The 17,251-nt window shown below is 34.8% G+C and overlaps 1 protein-coding gene across 1 annotated transcript in view; it reads right to left on the reverse strand.

Moving 5' to 3' along the window:
• The window catches only part of LOC105493667 (CWF19 like cell cycle control factor 2), a 126,237-nt gene that overhangs the window by 79,333 nt on the left and 29,653 nt on the right, over window positions 1-17,251 (reverse strand). The window contains exons 9-10 of the mRNA XM_071075527.1: window positions 6,157-6,250; window positions 4,175-4,264 (exon numbers count right to left, since the gene is read on the reverse strand). Of these exons, the coding sequence (XP_070931628.1) occupies window positions 4,175-4,264; window positions 6,157-6,250 (184 nt within the window). The remainder of the gene's footprint in view (window positions 1-4,174; window positions 4,265-6,156; window positions 6,251-17,251) is intronic.

Raw genomic sequence — 17,251 nt, forward strand, 5'->3', positions numbered from 1 at the left:
GCAAAGGAGTTTTTTGTCTTCTTGTTTTTTTGTTTTTTGAGACAGAGTCCCTCACTGCTGCCCAGGCTAGAGTGCAGTGGCATAATTGGAGCTCACTGCAACCTCCGCCTCCCAGGTTCAAGGAATTCTCCTGTCTCAGCCTCCCCAGTAGTTGGGATTACAGGTGCCCACCACCATGCCCAGCTAATTTTTGTATTTTTAGTAGAGACAAGGTTTCGCCATGTTGGCCAGGCCGGTCTCAAACTCCTGACCTCAAGCAATCTGCCCATCTCAGCCTCCCAAAGTGCTGGGATTACAGGCATGAGCCAGCGCGCCCAGCCTACCCAAAGGAGTTGAAAACGTCTATCCACACAAAAAAACTGCACACAGATGTTTATAGCAGTTTTATTCACAACTGCAAAAACTTGGATGCACCAAGATGTCCTCCAACAGGTGAATGAAAAAGTAAAATGTGCCACCTACAGACCATGAAATATTATTCAGCACTAAAAAGAAATGAGCTATCAAACCGTGGAATGACAGAGAGGAATCTTAAATATATATTAGAAACCAATCTGAAAATGCTACATACTGTATGATTTCAATTACGCGACATTCTGGAAAAGGCAAAACTATGGAGAATAAAAAGATCCGAGGTTGCCAGGGGTTAAGGGATAGGAAGGCATGAACAGGTGGAACACAGAGGATTTAGTACAGTGAAACTACTCTGTATGGTACTACAATGGTGGATACATGTCATTACACATTTATTCAAACCCAGAGAATGTACAATACCAAGAGAGGACCTTAATGTAAACTATAGACTTTGGGTGATATAATGTGTCAATGCAGGTTCATCAATTGTAACAAATGTACTCCTCCGTTAGGGGCTATTGATAATGGGGGAGGCTGTGCTTATGTAGGAGCAGACAGTATATGGGAAATCTGTGTACCTTCCTCTCAATTTTGCTGTGAACCTAGCACTGCTCTAAAAAATAAAATCTTAAAAAGAAAAATGTCTTTGAGGTTTCAAAAATGGAAAATGTTGCAACTATATGAGAGGATTAGAAAGCAGCCATAATGAAGAAGGGTGATGTCTGGCACAAATAATAAACAGCATAGGTAAATGTGAAAGAGACACTGGTTATGTGTAAGACAGTCTTGGAGGTAGGACTGGAAAACGGGGCCATACTGTGGAAGGCTATGCTGCAGGAAGACCTGGTACTTACAGTTAGCACTAATAAACCACTTAAAGTTTCAGAGTACAAAATTAGTTAACCACAAGGACACCTGAAAACAATAATTTGGCAAAAGTGTGTAAGATCAGCTTCACAGTACACCTAGATCTAGCTATTCTCCCAGTCCCTACTTTTTAATCCTACCAGTAATTTCTCACTCTCCATTTAATCTGTGTGAGAAACTTTTTAGGTACCACAACTCAGTGTAAACAGCCATTTTCATAAACATGCTCTGTATAATGTTATCTAAGTCATGAATGACTTCAGCCTGAAGAAAATTCTAGGAAAGTTGACTTGATACATTCTCATCTCCTCCCACACTGACAGTAAATTATGTAAATTAATCTTTGAGAACAGACCTTTAAAATCATTTACAAACTTCATTATATCCCAAACCTGATTCTCAAAAGAGCCGCTGACTTTGTCCTTCACCATCAAAAAGAGGTATCATGTAAACACAAGTACTTTTGTGGGTTTAAATCCTTGCCCTGCACTTGTTAGTTGTATACCTGGACAAGTTACTTAACCTTCTGTGCCTCAGTTTCTTGATCTATAAATCTGTAATAATGACATGGACTATCTCAAAGGATACTGTGAAAATTGCATGAGTTATTTTGGGGGAAGGGGGAGGATTTTGTTTTTAGTGTTTTTATTTTTATTTATTTATTCATTCATTCATTTTTTAGAGACAGGGTCTCACTCTGTCATCTAGACTGGAGTGCAGTGGTGCAATCATGGCTCACTGCAGCCTGGACCTCCTGGTCTCAAACAATCCTCCACCCTAGCCTCCCAAGTAACTGGGACTACAGAAGCACATCACCACACCCAGTTAGAGTTATTCATATACATCCAAATCTGTCATGCAGAAGTTGAACTCAGCTGTTCAACTTCTATCTACATTTATGCCTGTGATTATTTCATGCGGTGTCATAGATTTAAATATCACCTATATGTTAATAACTCCCAAATTTCTATCTCCAGTACAAAAGACTTTTCCCCAACTACCCAATTCTATCTTCTCCCTACTCCCAACCATCCAACTGCCTACTTGACATCTCTACTTGTTCCACATCTAACAGGCATCCAAACTCATATCCAAAACAGAACCTCTGATTTGTCCCAAAACCTATTCTTCCTCTTTCTTCCACGACTCAAATAATGGCTATTCTTTCAGCTGCTCAAGCGAAAAACTTTGGAGTCCTCTTTGCCTCCTCTCTTTATCCCATTACCCACCCCCCGCCTAAACCACCATAAAAATCCTGTCAGCTTTTCTTTCAAAATATATACCGCAAGTATTTATAAAATATAAAATGCAATCACTTCTAACCATCTCCATAGCTACTATCTATCTTGGTCAAAGCCACTATCATTTCTTATCTGCATTATTACAAAAGCCCACCTCTACTTCAGCTTCTGCAAACCGTTCTTAATAGAGAATCCAGAACGGTCCTGTCAAAATATGTTTTCTGCTTAAAACCATTTCATAGTTTCTCACCATGTCAGTCAGAAAAAAAAAAAAAAAAAAGCCCACCTCCTTACTATGACTTTCAAAGCTTAACATGATCTGGCCACGTATAGTCTCTCTCACCTGTATCTCCTACTTCCCTCTCTTATTTACTCCACTCTAGCAACACTGGTCTCCTTGCTATTCTTCCTACACATCAGACATATTTCCATCTTTGGGCCTTTAAATCTGTTCCCTATGACTACAGCACTCTTCACTCAAATACACAGAAATTCGCTCTTCCACTAACTACAAGTCCTTACATAAAGTCCTTACACTTTTTCAAGAGAATTGGCCTGTGCATCCCAAGCCACCAACCCACGTGTCAAAATTGCTACTACCTTGCCATAGAGTAACTTTCTGATATACTGTATTATTTTTTAACTTATCATTTTTATAATTTGTTTCCCTCGCTACCCAAATGAAAGTTCCATGCAGGTAGATGTTTTTATTTGTTTTGTTCACTAACAGATAGATGAATTAATCATAGACCAAAGTAATTTTTTTTTTTTTTTTTTTTTTTTTGAGACAGAGTCTCGCTCTGTCGCCCAGGCTGGAGTGCAGTGGCTCGATCTCAGCTCACTGCAAGCTCCGCCTCTCAGGTTCATGCCATTCTCCTGCCTCAGCCTCCTGAGTAGCTGGGACTACTGGCGCCCGCCACCACACCCAGCTAATTATTTTTTATTTTTAGTAGAGATGAGGTTTCACCATGTTAGCCAGGATGGTCTCGATCTCCTGACCTCATGATCCACCCACCTCAGCCTCCCAAAGAGCTGAGATTACAGGCTTGAGCCACCACACCCGGCCAGTAATTTGTTTTACATGAAATGAATATCTAATTCAAGTCCCTCATTCTGAAGGAGACAAGTTAAGGAGCAGTCTGACTCATACAGAAGCAATCAGTAAGCAGCACAGCCCAGAATAAAAGCAGGTCCCCTTGGTCTCAGCCTGAGGCTTTTTTCCACTAGGGCACACTGATAGAATGTAAGAGAATACATAGAAAACTAAATTTTTTTAAACAAGCATGCATACACAGAAACACACAGACACATATACAGACACATCTCACATTAAAATATTACCACTGCCAGCTGGGCCCAGTGACTCACATCTATAATCCCAGCACTTTTGGAGGCCGAGGGGGGTAGATCATTTGAAGTCAGGAGTTCAAGACCAGCCTGACCAACATGGTGAAATCCGTCTCTACTAAAAATACAAAAATTAGCCAGGCATGGTGGCATACACCTGTAGTACCAGCTACTCAGGAGGCTGAGGCACAAAAATTGCTTGAACCCGGGAGGCAGAGGTTGCACTGAGCCAAGATCACGCCACTGTACTCCAGCCTGGGCAACAGAGCAAGACATTGTCTCAAAAAAATAAATAAAATAAAATATTACCACTGCCCAGTAGTAGTGTTAGACAAGGTAATTTTCTCCAAACTTTTATTACTTACCTCTACCCCAGATTTTTTTGGTGTCTGTGTTACAGTTTCTTTGAATTTATTTGCCTTTTCAAGTTGAGCTTTAAGTTGTTCAGCTAATTCCTTCAAAAAGAAAAACAAGTAAAATATGTGCAATATGTAGTTTAATTCTTTACAACAAAATGTTCAAATTTACACAACAGAAGGAAAGACAGTATAACCAACACTCATGTAGCCACCATCTAATTTCAACTACCAACCCACAGCCTAGTGTATTACTTTTTAATGAACTTATCTCAGTTACAAACTCCTTGAATACCTGTGATGTGTTTATGCTTCAAAGATAAATAATTACAAGGACATATATTTTGGAGGACATAGATGAAGGAAATACATAACCTTAATGACATTTTAATAATTACTAAATATTATAAAAGTTCAATACTTTCAACTTCAGTTATTGGTAACAAAAAAGCTATCACAAGATTTAAAATGTTACCTTCTTTATTGCTGATAATTTGGACGAAAATTCTGAATATATTTCATTTTTACTCTAGGAAACTTATAGAAATTTATATGAAACAACTGTCATATAAACCAATAAACCATGAAGTAATAAATTAAATAAGTAGATTTATGTGACATGCAAAGAACAGCAAGCGCCACCACAGTGCTCTTCTTGAACACAAGAACACATATTTTACCCTTTTACCTAGATGACCTCTCTTTCACTATTTTAACTAATTCCTCCGTACTTTCAAAGCTCAAACTTTATTTTCTTGCTATCGTTATTGTTGTTTATTTTCCTTATCAATTTCTAGGATGAGTGGAAGTTCAGTGTTTCCAAGGATCAGATTCAAAGAGAGCAGCATATGCAAGATATGCCCTTTATTAGACATAACACAGAAATATCTTGTTTGGTTACCATTTGCTCTACTACAGTACTGTACTAATAGTTTGCTAAAACATAAGATTACCTAAAGATCCCTTATATTTGGGTTTGAGATGAGTGCATACATATGACCATGACCGAATCTATTCTATCAAGATGTGGAATATCTGGCTGTGCTATTCTGCTATGTGCACTTTAATATATACATCTCACTGTATATTATTTTAATATGCATGTGACAATAAATGAATGGACAAATGGATAAATGCAGCTCTTACCAAATCATCCCTATTTCTTACAATTCTGAGGTAAATTAGTCGTAAATCAAACATTACTACAGGAATTAAATGAGTTAGCCTACACAAAGCATCTAACACAGTATCAGGCTATCAGGCACAGCACATTTACTGAAAACTTGAATGACTTAATCCTCCTTTTTTAGGTTCCTAAGTAATTTGGAAAAGTAAAAAACATTCTTAAAAATACATGACAAAAATGAGGTGGAAAAAGTGACATCTTTATCTCCCTTAAATATGCTCAATGAGTTAGAAATGCAGGAAGAAAGCAAATAACAAAGTAAAAAAAGAAATTTAAAAGCATGAAGTTCCTTAGGATCTTAAATTTCAGAGATCTGACAGAGAAAGTAGATCATTTATTTACAAGTAGGCAGATAGTACTGTTCACAGAAAGGTTCAAGAATTTTTTTTTTTCTTTTTTTTGAGACACAGTCTCACTTCGTCGCCTAGGCTGGAGTGCAATGGCATGATCTTGGCTCACTGCAATCTCCATCTCCCAGGTTCAAGCGATTCTCCTGCCTCAGCCACCCCAGTGGCTGGGATTACAGGCACACGCCACCACATCAGGCTAATTTTTGTATTTTTAGTAGAGACGGGGTTTCACCATTTTGGCCAGGCTAGTCTCAAACTCTTGACCTCAAGTGATCCTCCTGCCTCGGCCTCCCAAAGTGCTGGGATTACAGGCCTGAGAATTTCTTTAAGGAATCAATAATCAACAGTTACTTTCACAGTGTGCTATATCCACACTACTAAGGAACTTCTAAAATTACTCATAAGAAGTTAAATATTTGATCACTATTCTCCAAAACAACATCTAAAAGTCTTACCATATTCCCCATCATCTCTGCTTTGATAATCTTGGCTCCCAACTTGTTCTTCTCATCAACACTCAGGATATGAATGGACTCATGCTCTGGACTTCTATTGGAACAGGACAGATTAACAGCATATGAAATATAGGTGTAATGCAAGCAATAACATCAAAACTCAAATGTTATTTTAACTGACCTCAACAAAGCATTCAGCACCAATAGGAGATCATGATTGCAATACATGTAAATTAAACTAAATGTTCTTCCAAAAATTGATAGTTTAAAATTCTCTGTTACAATGCCACAATCAACTATGGCAGTTATAACAACTGATCAAAATCTCAATAACAATGAGATAAATAGCATTTATCAACTCTTCTTATTTAATATCCCCATGCTCGTTATTTCAAAAAGGAAACAAACAAAAAACTAAAACCAGGCCATAATTCTATACATCTTTGGAAACTTTTCTCATTTGACATGATAAGTTGTTAATAATCTAAGAAACTATATTTAACTGCATTCAAAGAATAAAAGCAATGATCATGTGCTTTTTTGTAAAGTCAGTCCAGAACATAACATATAGTCAAGTAATATAAACTAGTTTAAAACTGATACCATGTGCCAAACCTATACTATGGAAGTCTCACACAAAAAAAGAAACCGCCAGCCAAGGTCAGATTTCCCTAGCTTACTGCCTTAAGAAATAATTCAAGGCTACAGTGCAGGACAGTGACCTCAGTCAAGAGCCTGAAGGACTTCTGAGTAAAGGAGACATAGCCAGGAGTCCAAGAATTCCAAGGCAGCTAGAATTCACAGAACAGAGTACCAAAGAAGAGAAAGCTGCACCATAAGAAAATCCCAGAGAACTGCACAGGGTTCCCCTTGAGTACTCAGCAAGAAACTACCTGCAGTCAGGGAAAGAACCAGCCGAAAGGATTGGAGGGAGAGTACCTGGCACTCCTGGGAACTGCATGTTCAGTCACACTAGCCAGACTAGGAAACCATGTAACTCAAAAAGCACTAGACACAGTATTAACAGTCTTGCTTCATTAGTGGGAAACAGCATGCCCTAGACTAAATGCTGCTCTGGGCCCACCTAAAAAAATGTTAAAACGAAAGTTAAAGGATCAAATGGTTTCCAATTAACCATATTCCAGAACAGAGTTCAGGAGTATTTATAGAAATTCAGAAATGTCTAGCACTCAACAAGGTAGTCTGTAAAACTTAGTATCTAATCAACGATGATCAGATAGGCAAATAAGTAGAAAAACACCCATAATTAGAACACAATGCTATTAGTCAAAATCAACCCAGAACTGACACAGATGTAAAAAACAGCAGACAAGGATACTAAAAGTGATTATTATAACTGTGTTCCATATGTTCAAAAAGTCAGACACAACAAAGATATAAAAAAGATCCAAAATAAACTTCTACAGATGAAAACTACAATGTGTGAGATAAAAAATATACTGCATAAGATTAATGGAAAATTAAACTGCAGAAGTAGAGTTTGGTGAACTTGAAGCAATTTTCTGCATGAAAAATGGAACACAGAAAAGAATCTGTAAAAATGAAAACAGCATCAGAGGGCTGTGGGGCAATCTTAAGTATCCCACCATACATGTAACTGAAGATAACTATTTTAAAAATATATTTGAGGTTTATAAAAAGTATAAGTAAAATGTATGACAACACTAACAGGAAAGAAAGAGAGAAATGTAAATAAACAATGATAAAGTTCTCACACCATTCAGGAACGGCATATCACTTGAAGATAGACTATGGTAAGTTAAAGGTGTAGTACACCATCAAAGACAAAGCAACCACTATGCTTTTTTAAAAAAATTACAGCAACCAAAGAAATGAAATGGAATCATAAAAATAATCCAAAACAAGTGACAAAAAGAGGACGAAGCGAACAAAGAACAGATGGGAAAAGTAGAGAACGAATAGCAAAGTTACATATTTGAACCTAATTATATCAATAACATTACATATAAATGGTCCAAATACCTAAATTAAAAGGCAGAAATTATCAGATTGATATAAAAGCAAAACTCAACTGCAAGAAATGTTCTATAAACACACAGACATAAGTATGTTAAACATAAAAGGATGGAAAAAGATATACCATGTTAATGCTAGTCAAAAGAAACTTGAAATGGCTACATTAATATCAAACAAACAAGAATATGGAGAAAAAATATTACCAGGGACAAAGGTCATTTCATATGAAAAAGGAGTCAATCCAGCAAGAGCGTTTGAATACATGAGAAAAACTGAAAGAAGAGAAATAAACAAATCCACAATTACAGCTATAAATTTCAATACCTCTCTATCAATATTTGATAGGATAAATATAACAGTCCTCCCTTATCTGCAGGAGTTATGTTCCAAGACCCTCAGTGGAAGCCTGCTATCTTGGATAGTACCAAACCCTATCTATAGCATTTTTTTTCCTATATATACATACCTATGTTAAAGTTTGACTTATAAATAAGACACAGTAAGACACTAACAACAACAACTAATAGCAAAATAGTACAATTACAACATTATACTGTAATAAAAGTTATGTGAAGGTGGTGCCTCTTGCAAAATACTGTAATATTTTCAGAGCATGGTTGACCATGGGTAACTGAAACCTCAGAAAGCAAAACCATGGATAAAGGGGGACTACTATAAACAGAATCGGCAAGCACATGGAAGACTTCAATAATACCATCAACTAACACGCCCAAATGGACATTCATAGAACACACCACCCAACAAGAGTAGAAAACACATTCTTTCCAAGTACATACAAAATATTTCCAATATACACCATGTTCTAAGCTATAAAGACAGTCTCAATAAATTTAAAGGAATTCAAGTTATATAAACTATATTCTTTTATCACAATGAAATTAATTAGAAATCATTAACAAAAGTCTCTGGAAAATTCTCAACTACAATATTTGGAAACCAAATAACACACCTGTAAATAACCCATCGGTCAAAAATAAGACCAAAGGAAAACTATATAACACATGTCCGAACTGGTGGAATGCTGCTAATTTAGGGGGAAATTCATAGCACTAAATATTTATATTAGAAAAGATCTCAAATTAATGACCTCATCTTACACCTTAAGAAAGCAGAAAAAGAGCAAATTAAAACAAAGTACAAATAAATTCAAAAAACAATAAAAATCAGAGTAAAATAAATAGAAAATAGAAAAACAATAAATTCAATGAAACCAAAAGCTGATATTTAAGGCAATAAAATTGATAAACCTATAGCCTGACTGATCATAAAACAAAGACACCTAAATTACTAATAGAGAAGTAACAGCACTACACTTTGTAAGCACTTTACAAAAAGATATCCAGATGGCAAATAAGCACATAAGAGATGTTTGGCATCAGTAGTCATTAGCCATTAGGGGAATAAAAATTAAAACCACAATGAGCTACCACCACACGTCCACTAGAAGAGCCAAAATTTAAAAGACTGACCATTTCAAGTTCTTACAAGGATCTGGAGAAACTGCAACTCTTATACACTGTTGCTGATCATGTAAAATGGTACAATCACTTTGGAAAACAGTTTAGCAGTTTCTTAGTATTTAAACATACAGTTACCATATGATCTAGCTGCTGCTCTCCTAGGTATATTTGTCCAAGAGAAAGGAAAGCATATGTCAATACAAAGACTTGTACATGAAAGTTCAGAATTGTACATAATTTATAACAGCCAAAACCTGGAAACAATCTCAATATTCACCAACAGGAGAATGGAAAAACAAATTGTGATGTACCCACCAATAGTATATTACCCATCAATAAAAAGGAATGAACTACTGACATATGCAACAACATAAATGAAGCTCACAATAATTATGCTGAGTGAAAGAAGACAGACCAAAATAAGAGTGCATAACGTATGATCCCATTTACATCAAACTCTAGAAAATGCAAACTACAGCTGACCCTTGAACAACACAGGGGTGAACTGCCCTGGTCCACTTATACACACATTTTTTTCAGCCAAACGTCAATCAAAAATACAGCATTCATGTGATGCAAAAACTACAGAGTGACATTTTCATGCATGTGGGTTCCAACTTGAGTATGTACGACTTTGGTATACTTGAGTGGTCCTAGAACCAACTCCCACGAATTCCAAGGGACAAATGTAGTCTATAATAAAAGAAAGCAGATGTGGTTGCCTAGGAGTAGAGAGCAGGGGTGTGGGAAAGCAGGAGAGAGAGATGATGAAAGGGCACAAAGGCTTTTGGGGGGGTGATGGTTTAATGAGAATACATGCATTTCAACATATACCAAAATGTACACTTTTGTATATTTGCAGTTTACTATATGTCAATCATACTTCAAAGTTTTTTAACCCTCAAAGGGAGTAATACATTTTAAAACTAGAGTATAACTAATTTGTCATAATCTTAAATATAAAGGATATATCTGATATTATTAGTTTTCCTGAATTCCCAGATTCCATAATATTCTATGAAAATTAACCTTAATCATATTTTCTACAAATTTGGTTTTCCAAATCAAAACATGATCTACCAACAATATATGGAAATTATTTTTAAATAATTAATTCCTCTGGGAGGGGAATCTTTTAACAGATAGACAGCATTGGAATAAAAAAAAACAATCTCTACAGAAAATCTATAGTAGCCATTTCTTCCCATATTGTTGAAAGGAAAGACAATACTCTGGTGTTTAAAAAATCTAAAATATGTGAGGTAAAGCAACACTAGAAAGTAACATATTTTCATTCCCCTCATATTCTTTCAGTCTACATTTTAAAAAACAATTAAAATGAACAGTAGGGACACTGCATTCATGTAAGCAGGAGAACATTATTGCTTTTTATATGCATCCATGGGCTGAGTTATTGCTTGTTTTATTAGTTGTACTTTTTTGTATGGAAAATATTTTTCAGTACTTTTTCAAATTAAATGCTAAGGTACATGTCATTTTCATTGTATTGCAAATGTAATTTACCAGAATTTCTGGCAATCTAATCATATCTCTCTTTTACTTACTAATCAAAACAACTTTTCTCAATTTGCATTCTTTCCCATTCAACTTTCCAACATTCCCTGCTTTAAAAACTTACGTTTATGTTTATTATGTGGAATTATAGATATTATATTTTTACATGTATGTATAATGCAAATTAAATAACCACAGTTCGTGCCCTTTCTAAAGAGCACCAGTGCAATTATTCCCCTATGAAGTCGCTTTCTCCAGGGTCTGTCTCTCAAATTCTTGTTTCCTAAGTGAGAAACTTCTTGGCTTCTTTTCCTTCTGCTATTTGTACCTGACCAGGTTTTTCTTTCCAACTAAATTTATGTCTAGTTCCTCCATTTCTCATCTCAATATCAGCCAACTGAGAAACCAAAGAATCGAAGAAAGGTTCTTTAGGATAAGCAAGCGATTTACTCAGTATTTCTACAATCTTTTCTGTTATTCCAGTAGATGCTTACTATAATCCAGATGTAGAACAAGTTTACACATAATCTTCTATTGAGCTCCATATCCAGAAATAAGTCACCTTGCAAGCAACCTTAAGTCTGATAGGATCAGAAGAATCAAAGACCAAGCCATCCATCAATCCATCTCCTTCTCTCAAGAAGAAATGTTTCAGGACTATCAACACAAACTACTATATCAAATGTCAACATGGCAATAGATTCACACCTACTAATAGATATGACCAAAAATAAAAGTATAAATACCTAAAAACAGGGTACTAATCAAATTCTCAGTTTCTAATGCAAGCTTCTTATGAAGAACTAAAAGTTGTTTCTTTATAATACCAACACCAATCATAACTGACTCTCTATATATAGATCAAGAGGATCACAGATATTCTGGGAATCATGTGTCAAAAAAAAAAAAACACTGGCATTAAGTCATTAAGAAAGAATTCCTAAATTTTCTCCCTTGCCACCTACAATCTGTAGCCACACTTTTCCTTTTGTTTTAACTATTTCTACCCAAAGCTAATCCTTCTACTTTTATAAGTAAACTGGACCCCACATTCACCCGCATTAACCTCAGGGATCTTTCTCAGTTGCCCCATCTATCATCTGCCTATCTGTCTTGCTTCTTCTAAAATGGATACTGACTCTTTTCCATTAAACATGTTCTAGTATAAATACACTTTCCATCTCTACCATTCCATAACTCTTAATAATTTAGTCTACTAAAATCTGGCTTCTATACCCTCTTTTATGTAAAAAAAAAAAAAAAAAAAAAAAAAATTCCCAGATTAAGTAGCCAAAGAAGTTTGTTATTATCCATCCAAAGGGCACATCTTTGTCATTTTACTTTCCTCTTCCCCTCACTTCCCAGGATGCAAGTTTAGAGATTCAATCAAGGAAGGCCAATGAAGGTAGCTGAAGTCCATTTAAAGCCCACACGTTTTCAGACGATAACTAGAATCTCAATGGATCTTTAAAAGTTGTGATTTCCATTGTCATGAAATGGAATACTCCACACAAGTTTTTTTAGTATTTTCTAACAAGAATTAAATTGTTTATTAGTAGATGAGGATAAATGACAAAAAATATACAAGAATTCTGAACATCTTTTATACTAGTAATTTCAACATTAACAGTTACTTCTACACAATATAACAGTAATAGTTGTCAAGTAAAGACATTTAAATGAATGTTGTTGAGCACAAAGTAACTGAAGAAAATATTATTCTATTTTATTTTGTGAACACCACAGCAAAGACACTGTTCTACAGCAAAAATCAGGGAATGGGCTCTTCCTTTCTTTCCCTAAGCATTTATAATGATGAGCAAATGCTTTGAAAGAAACATCACCATGACACCTGCAATTATCCTGCAAAAAGAAAGAAAAAAAAAAAAGCCCAAACATGTCTCAATTTCAAGAATTACTGCTATATTTCTGAAGTCCTTTTTATAATTAGTTTCCAAAAAGCAAACCCTATTTTCACATTAAAATGTACTCTTTGAAACACACACAGAGACAGAGGTTGAAAACCTTTGAGAAATAAGTAATTAAAAGAGCTCTAGCCCAATAACATTTTTAAAACCTGCAATTAGTCATGCATAGTATAACGACATTTCAGTCAATGACAGACCACATACGACAGTGATCCCATAAGATTATAATGCTGTATTATTACTGTACCTATTCTATGTCATGTTTAGACACACAAATACTTATCATTGTGTTACAACTGCCAACAGTGCTCAGTACAGTAACATGCTCTACTTTGTAGCCTAGAGGCAATAGGCTGTACTATATAGTGAAGGTATGTACTAAGCTATACCATCTAGGTTTGTGTAAGTACACACTATGCTGTCCACACAATGACAAAATCACGTAATAATGAATCTGCCTAACAACAATTTCTCAGAATATATCCCCATTGTTAAGCCACATATGATTTTATTATTCTTGTGCCAGCAGTGTTCACAGATCCCCCTTATTTTTTTCTTACCAATTGCCCTCATATTTGCTTCCTTGCTTAAAGATCTCACAACTATACTCAAAGTCTTCAGAATCTAGCGTCCTTTGCTTGCCCTTCTGGGCTACAGTAACAAATTGCCAAGAATGACATCCAAAGGTTAAAATATTATATAAAAAGGGTTAGTTTCTGATATTAAACTTGTAAAATCAAAATTAAAGACTTCTCATTAATTTTTGTTCACATTACATACTACTCTAAGTTTAAAATTCCTGGAAATACTTAGCCAATATATTTTCTAACAAAAGAAAAATATATGCAAAAGCACATTTCATTTCTAATAAAAAGTTTAAGGTTCTTAACTGCATAGGCCACTACAGTGGATGTTTTTCTGCTAGTTAACATAATCGCAGGGCCTAAAATGAATAAAGGAAAGAGTGACAAATTTGAACATATTTAAGAAAGAATGAATGAAAAAAGAAAAATAGGAAATTACAAATGATGAAAAATCTATTTGCATTACATGACAAATACAAAGAGCTCTCACAAACAAACAATAACTCAAAAAGAGGGCGAAACATATGACTAGTTAACAAAAAAACTACAAATAAACAACACATGAAAGTATAGCAAACTTTACTCATATTTAAAGAAATAAAAATCAAAGAAATAGTCTGTTTCTCAATTACACATATGGCAAACATTTTAAAAGTTCAATAATGCTATCAGCAGGAAGTAGGAGAAAAGTCATTCCCATATATGACTATAAGAGTTTAAATTGGTTAATACTGCAAAATATGTAAAAAGTAAAATGCATGTACTCTTTGACCTGACAGTTCCACTCCTTGGAATGTATGTTACAGCTATATTTAAATAGCATGCAAAGATACACACAAAAAATTAAATGCGGAATTGTTTCTTAGAGCAACAAACTGGAAACAACCTAAAATTCCATTAATAGGAAACTGGTGAAAAATATTAGGTTATGCCTAAGTTTTACAATGGAGTATTAAAGAGCCTTTAAAATAAAAAGTGTAGGTACATATGGGCTAAAGTAAAAAGATCTTTAAGATATTGGGGAAAAAACCAAGATTTTTGAATGGTATATGCATTGTATAGCTATTTAACACATATACTAAATACATCATATGTAAGTTTTTATATGTTTTTTATAAAATTTTATACATTAAATTAAATATATATATTACACATTTTCAAATACACTAAAAAATTTAGAAAGACACTACTAACACTGTTAACCTGGCAAATGGGATTAGGGTTAGAAGTGACATGAAAGGTAGATTTACATTTTCATTTTATACTCATCTATGTTTTATATTCTTGTTTTATACTCTTCTGTCTATATTGTTTAAATTTTATACATATACATTTATTAAGATTACAAATGGCATGTTCTAAAAAATAATACTGGTGTATATAGCAAGAAAGTTAAAGATATATAAACAATACATATAAGTAAGTAAAAACCAATTCAACTAATTTTTCCAATCATGACCATTCATATAAGATAAAGATGATTTGTAACAACTTACAGTCTGGTAGACTGACCCATGATATATGGTAATATCCATTTTACAAGACACAAAGTTATTTCCTAGTCCCTCACTGAAAATTCTTCCCTTCTTGCAGCTTATCTTTTTTCCTCTCTCCTATGCCTCTAAACTGATCAACTTTTCTTGTATTCTAACAAAATTACTCTCATGGAGCGTATCAATAACTTTTCCATAATCAACGTATAAAAGAAAAAGATTTTTCTTTCCAAGCAAATTCAAGGTTCTCCATTTTTAACCTTATCTGAAAGCAAGCTAAATAGACATCAGAATACAGAGCCTAAGTTCTGCAAATAACTAATTACATAATAATATCAATAGTAACAATAACAGCTAAGATTTATGGAGCCCTTACTAAGTGCCAGATATTATGCTAAGTTTTTCATACACATTAACTGACACGACAACCCCATGAAATAGATCCCGTTGGTATCCTGGTTTAAGATAAGGAAACTGAAGCACAGCAAGGTCAAGTGTCAACTCTTACGAAAGGTGATAGACCAGGAAATGCTTAAGTGTTATACACAGGATTGCTAGATAAAATACATGACACTTGGCTAAATTTGAATTTCAGGTAAATAATTTTTTGTTTTGCATACATATATCCAAATATTACAAGGAATTTATTTTTTATTTTAAAAAAATCTGGAAACCCTAGTTACATAAACACTTTGTAAGTCATAACCTGAGTTCCCCTCAGTTTCTGCATCTGCAAAATACAGGGGCTCAGTCTATTTCTTCTAGTTCTAAATCATTTCTATGATTTTTTTCCTAGTTCTAAAATTCATTAGTCCTAAAACTCTCTAGAATTCTAGCATTTTATAAAAAATGCAACATATTCCCAGGATAATGTTCAGACAAATGAATAACTTCTAACAATCTTTCACTGGATCTTTCTAGGCATTCTTCAAGGTCCTGTCGTCTTGGTCTCCTACTTTACAACCACTATACATTCTCAGGAATCTTTTTATTTTTTTTTTTTGGATGATTTCTAGATTTTTTTTTCCCTCTCTAGCCCATCGCAGAATTCATAGAAAGCTTCAAACCCTCTGTACTATCAAATCAACACAGCGAACAGAAAATACTGTCTTCAAAGGAAAAATTACGTGTATACATACATATATACACACACATATATAGCTTTTCGTGAGTGCTGTCTTCAAACCAAAAAATTATATATATACACACACACATACATACACAGCTTTCAGTGAGTGCCTATATTATAGTGTATCTATCAGAAGCTTACAACTTAAATAAGACATACAAATATGCAGCAATCAGACAACCAGTTGGAATACTAATTGTGTGGTATTACTTTGCAGACATGTTGCTTAGCTAGAATCACAGAAGGCAGCCTTCAGATCATCCAAACTCTAACCCAATCCTAATGGTATCAGGAAATAACAGCCTCATTCCTGTAGCGACTGGGAACTGGAAACGGTCTACCACCCAGGGTACCTGGAGTGAAGACTGGACAATTATATATGCACACAGCCTTAGACACTAATCCCTGCCATGTTTGTTTAGTCAATACAATTGGATTTCTCCTTCCATTTCCTGGGAGGAAAGCCCTGACGTGAACCAGAGTCCATTTGACTGGGGCTTAATCACTCAGTTCAGATTTTGCCAGCTTCCTCCCACTGAAAATTACACACTGAGTTTTCTAATCCACTGCTTCAGATGGAGTCATTAACAAAAGTGATTTATCAGACTCACAACCCCAAACCACAGTGCTTTTATCTGCTACAACCACGGGTTTCTATTATTTCCTAAAACCTCTTCCTTTAGTGTCCCACTCATTTGGTGCTATTTTAAAACATATTTTAATGATCATTCAAGTGTAAGTTATTACCCTTTGGACACTTGTTTTTATTTTTGTTTTGTTTTGTTTTGTTTTTTCTGGCTATCTCCAACAGGACCAGCAAATTTCTAAAGCAAATTCTTTTAGGTTTAGTCCCGTTCAACCTGGGTTTCCTCATCTTCTGACCCATATTATTAAATGTAAAATATAAGTGCAACATATATTTTACATTTAAAACTCTAACATTATCTTTAAAATCTGTCAACTGCCC

This window comes from Macaca nemestrina, chromosome 12, assembly GCF_043159975.1.
Source record: "Macaca nemestrina isolate mMacNem1 chromosome 12, mMacNem.hap1, whole genome shotgun sequence".
NCBI lineage: Eukaryota > Metazoa > Chordata > Mammalia > Primates > Cercopithecidae > Macaca > Macaca nemestrina.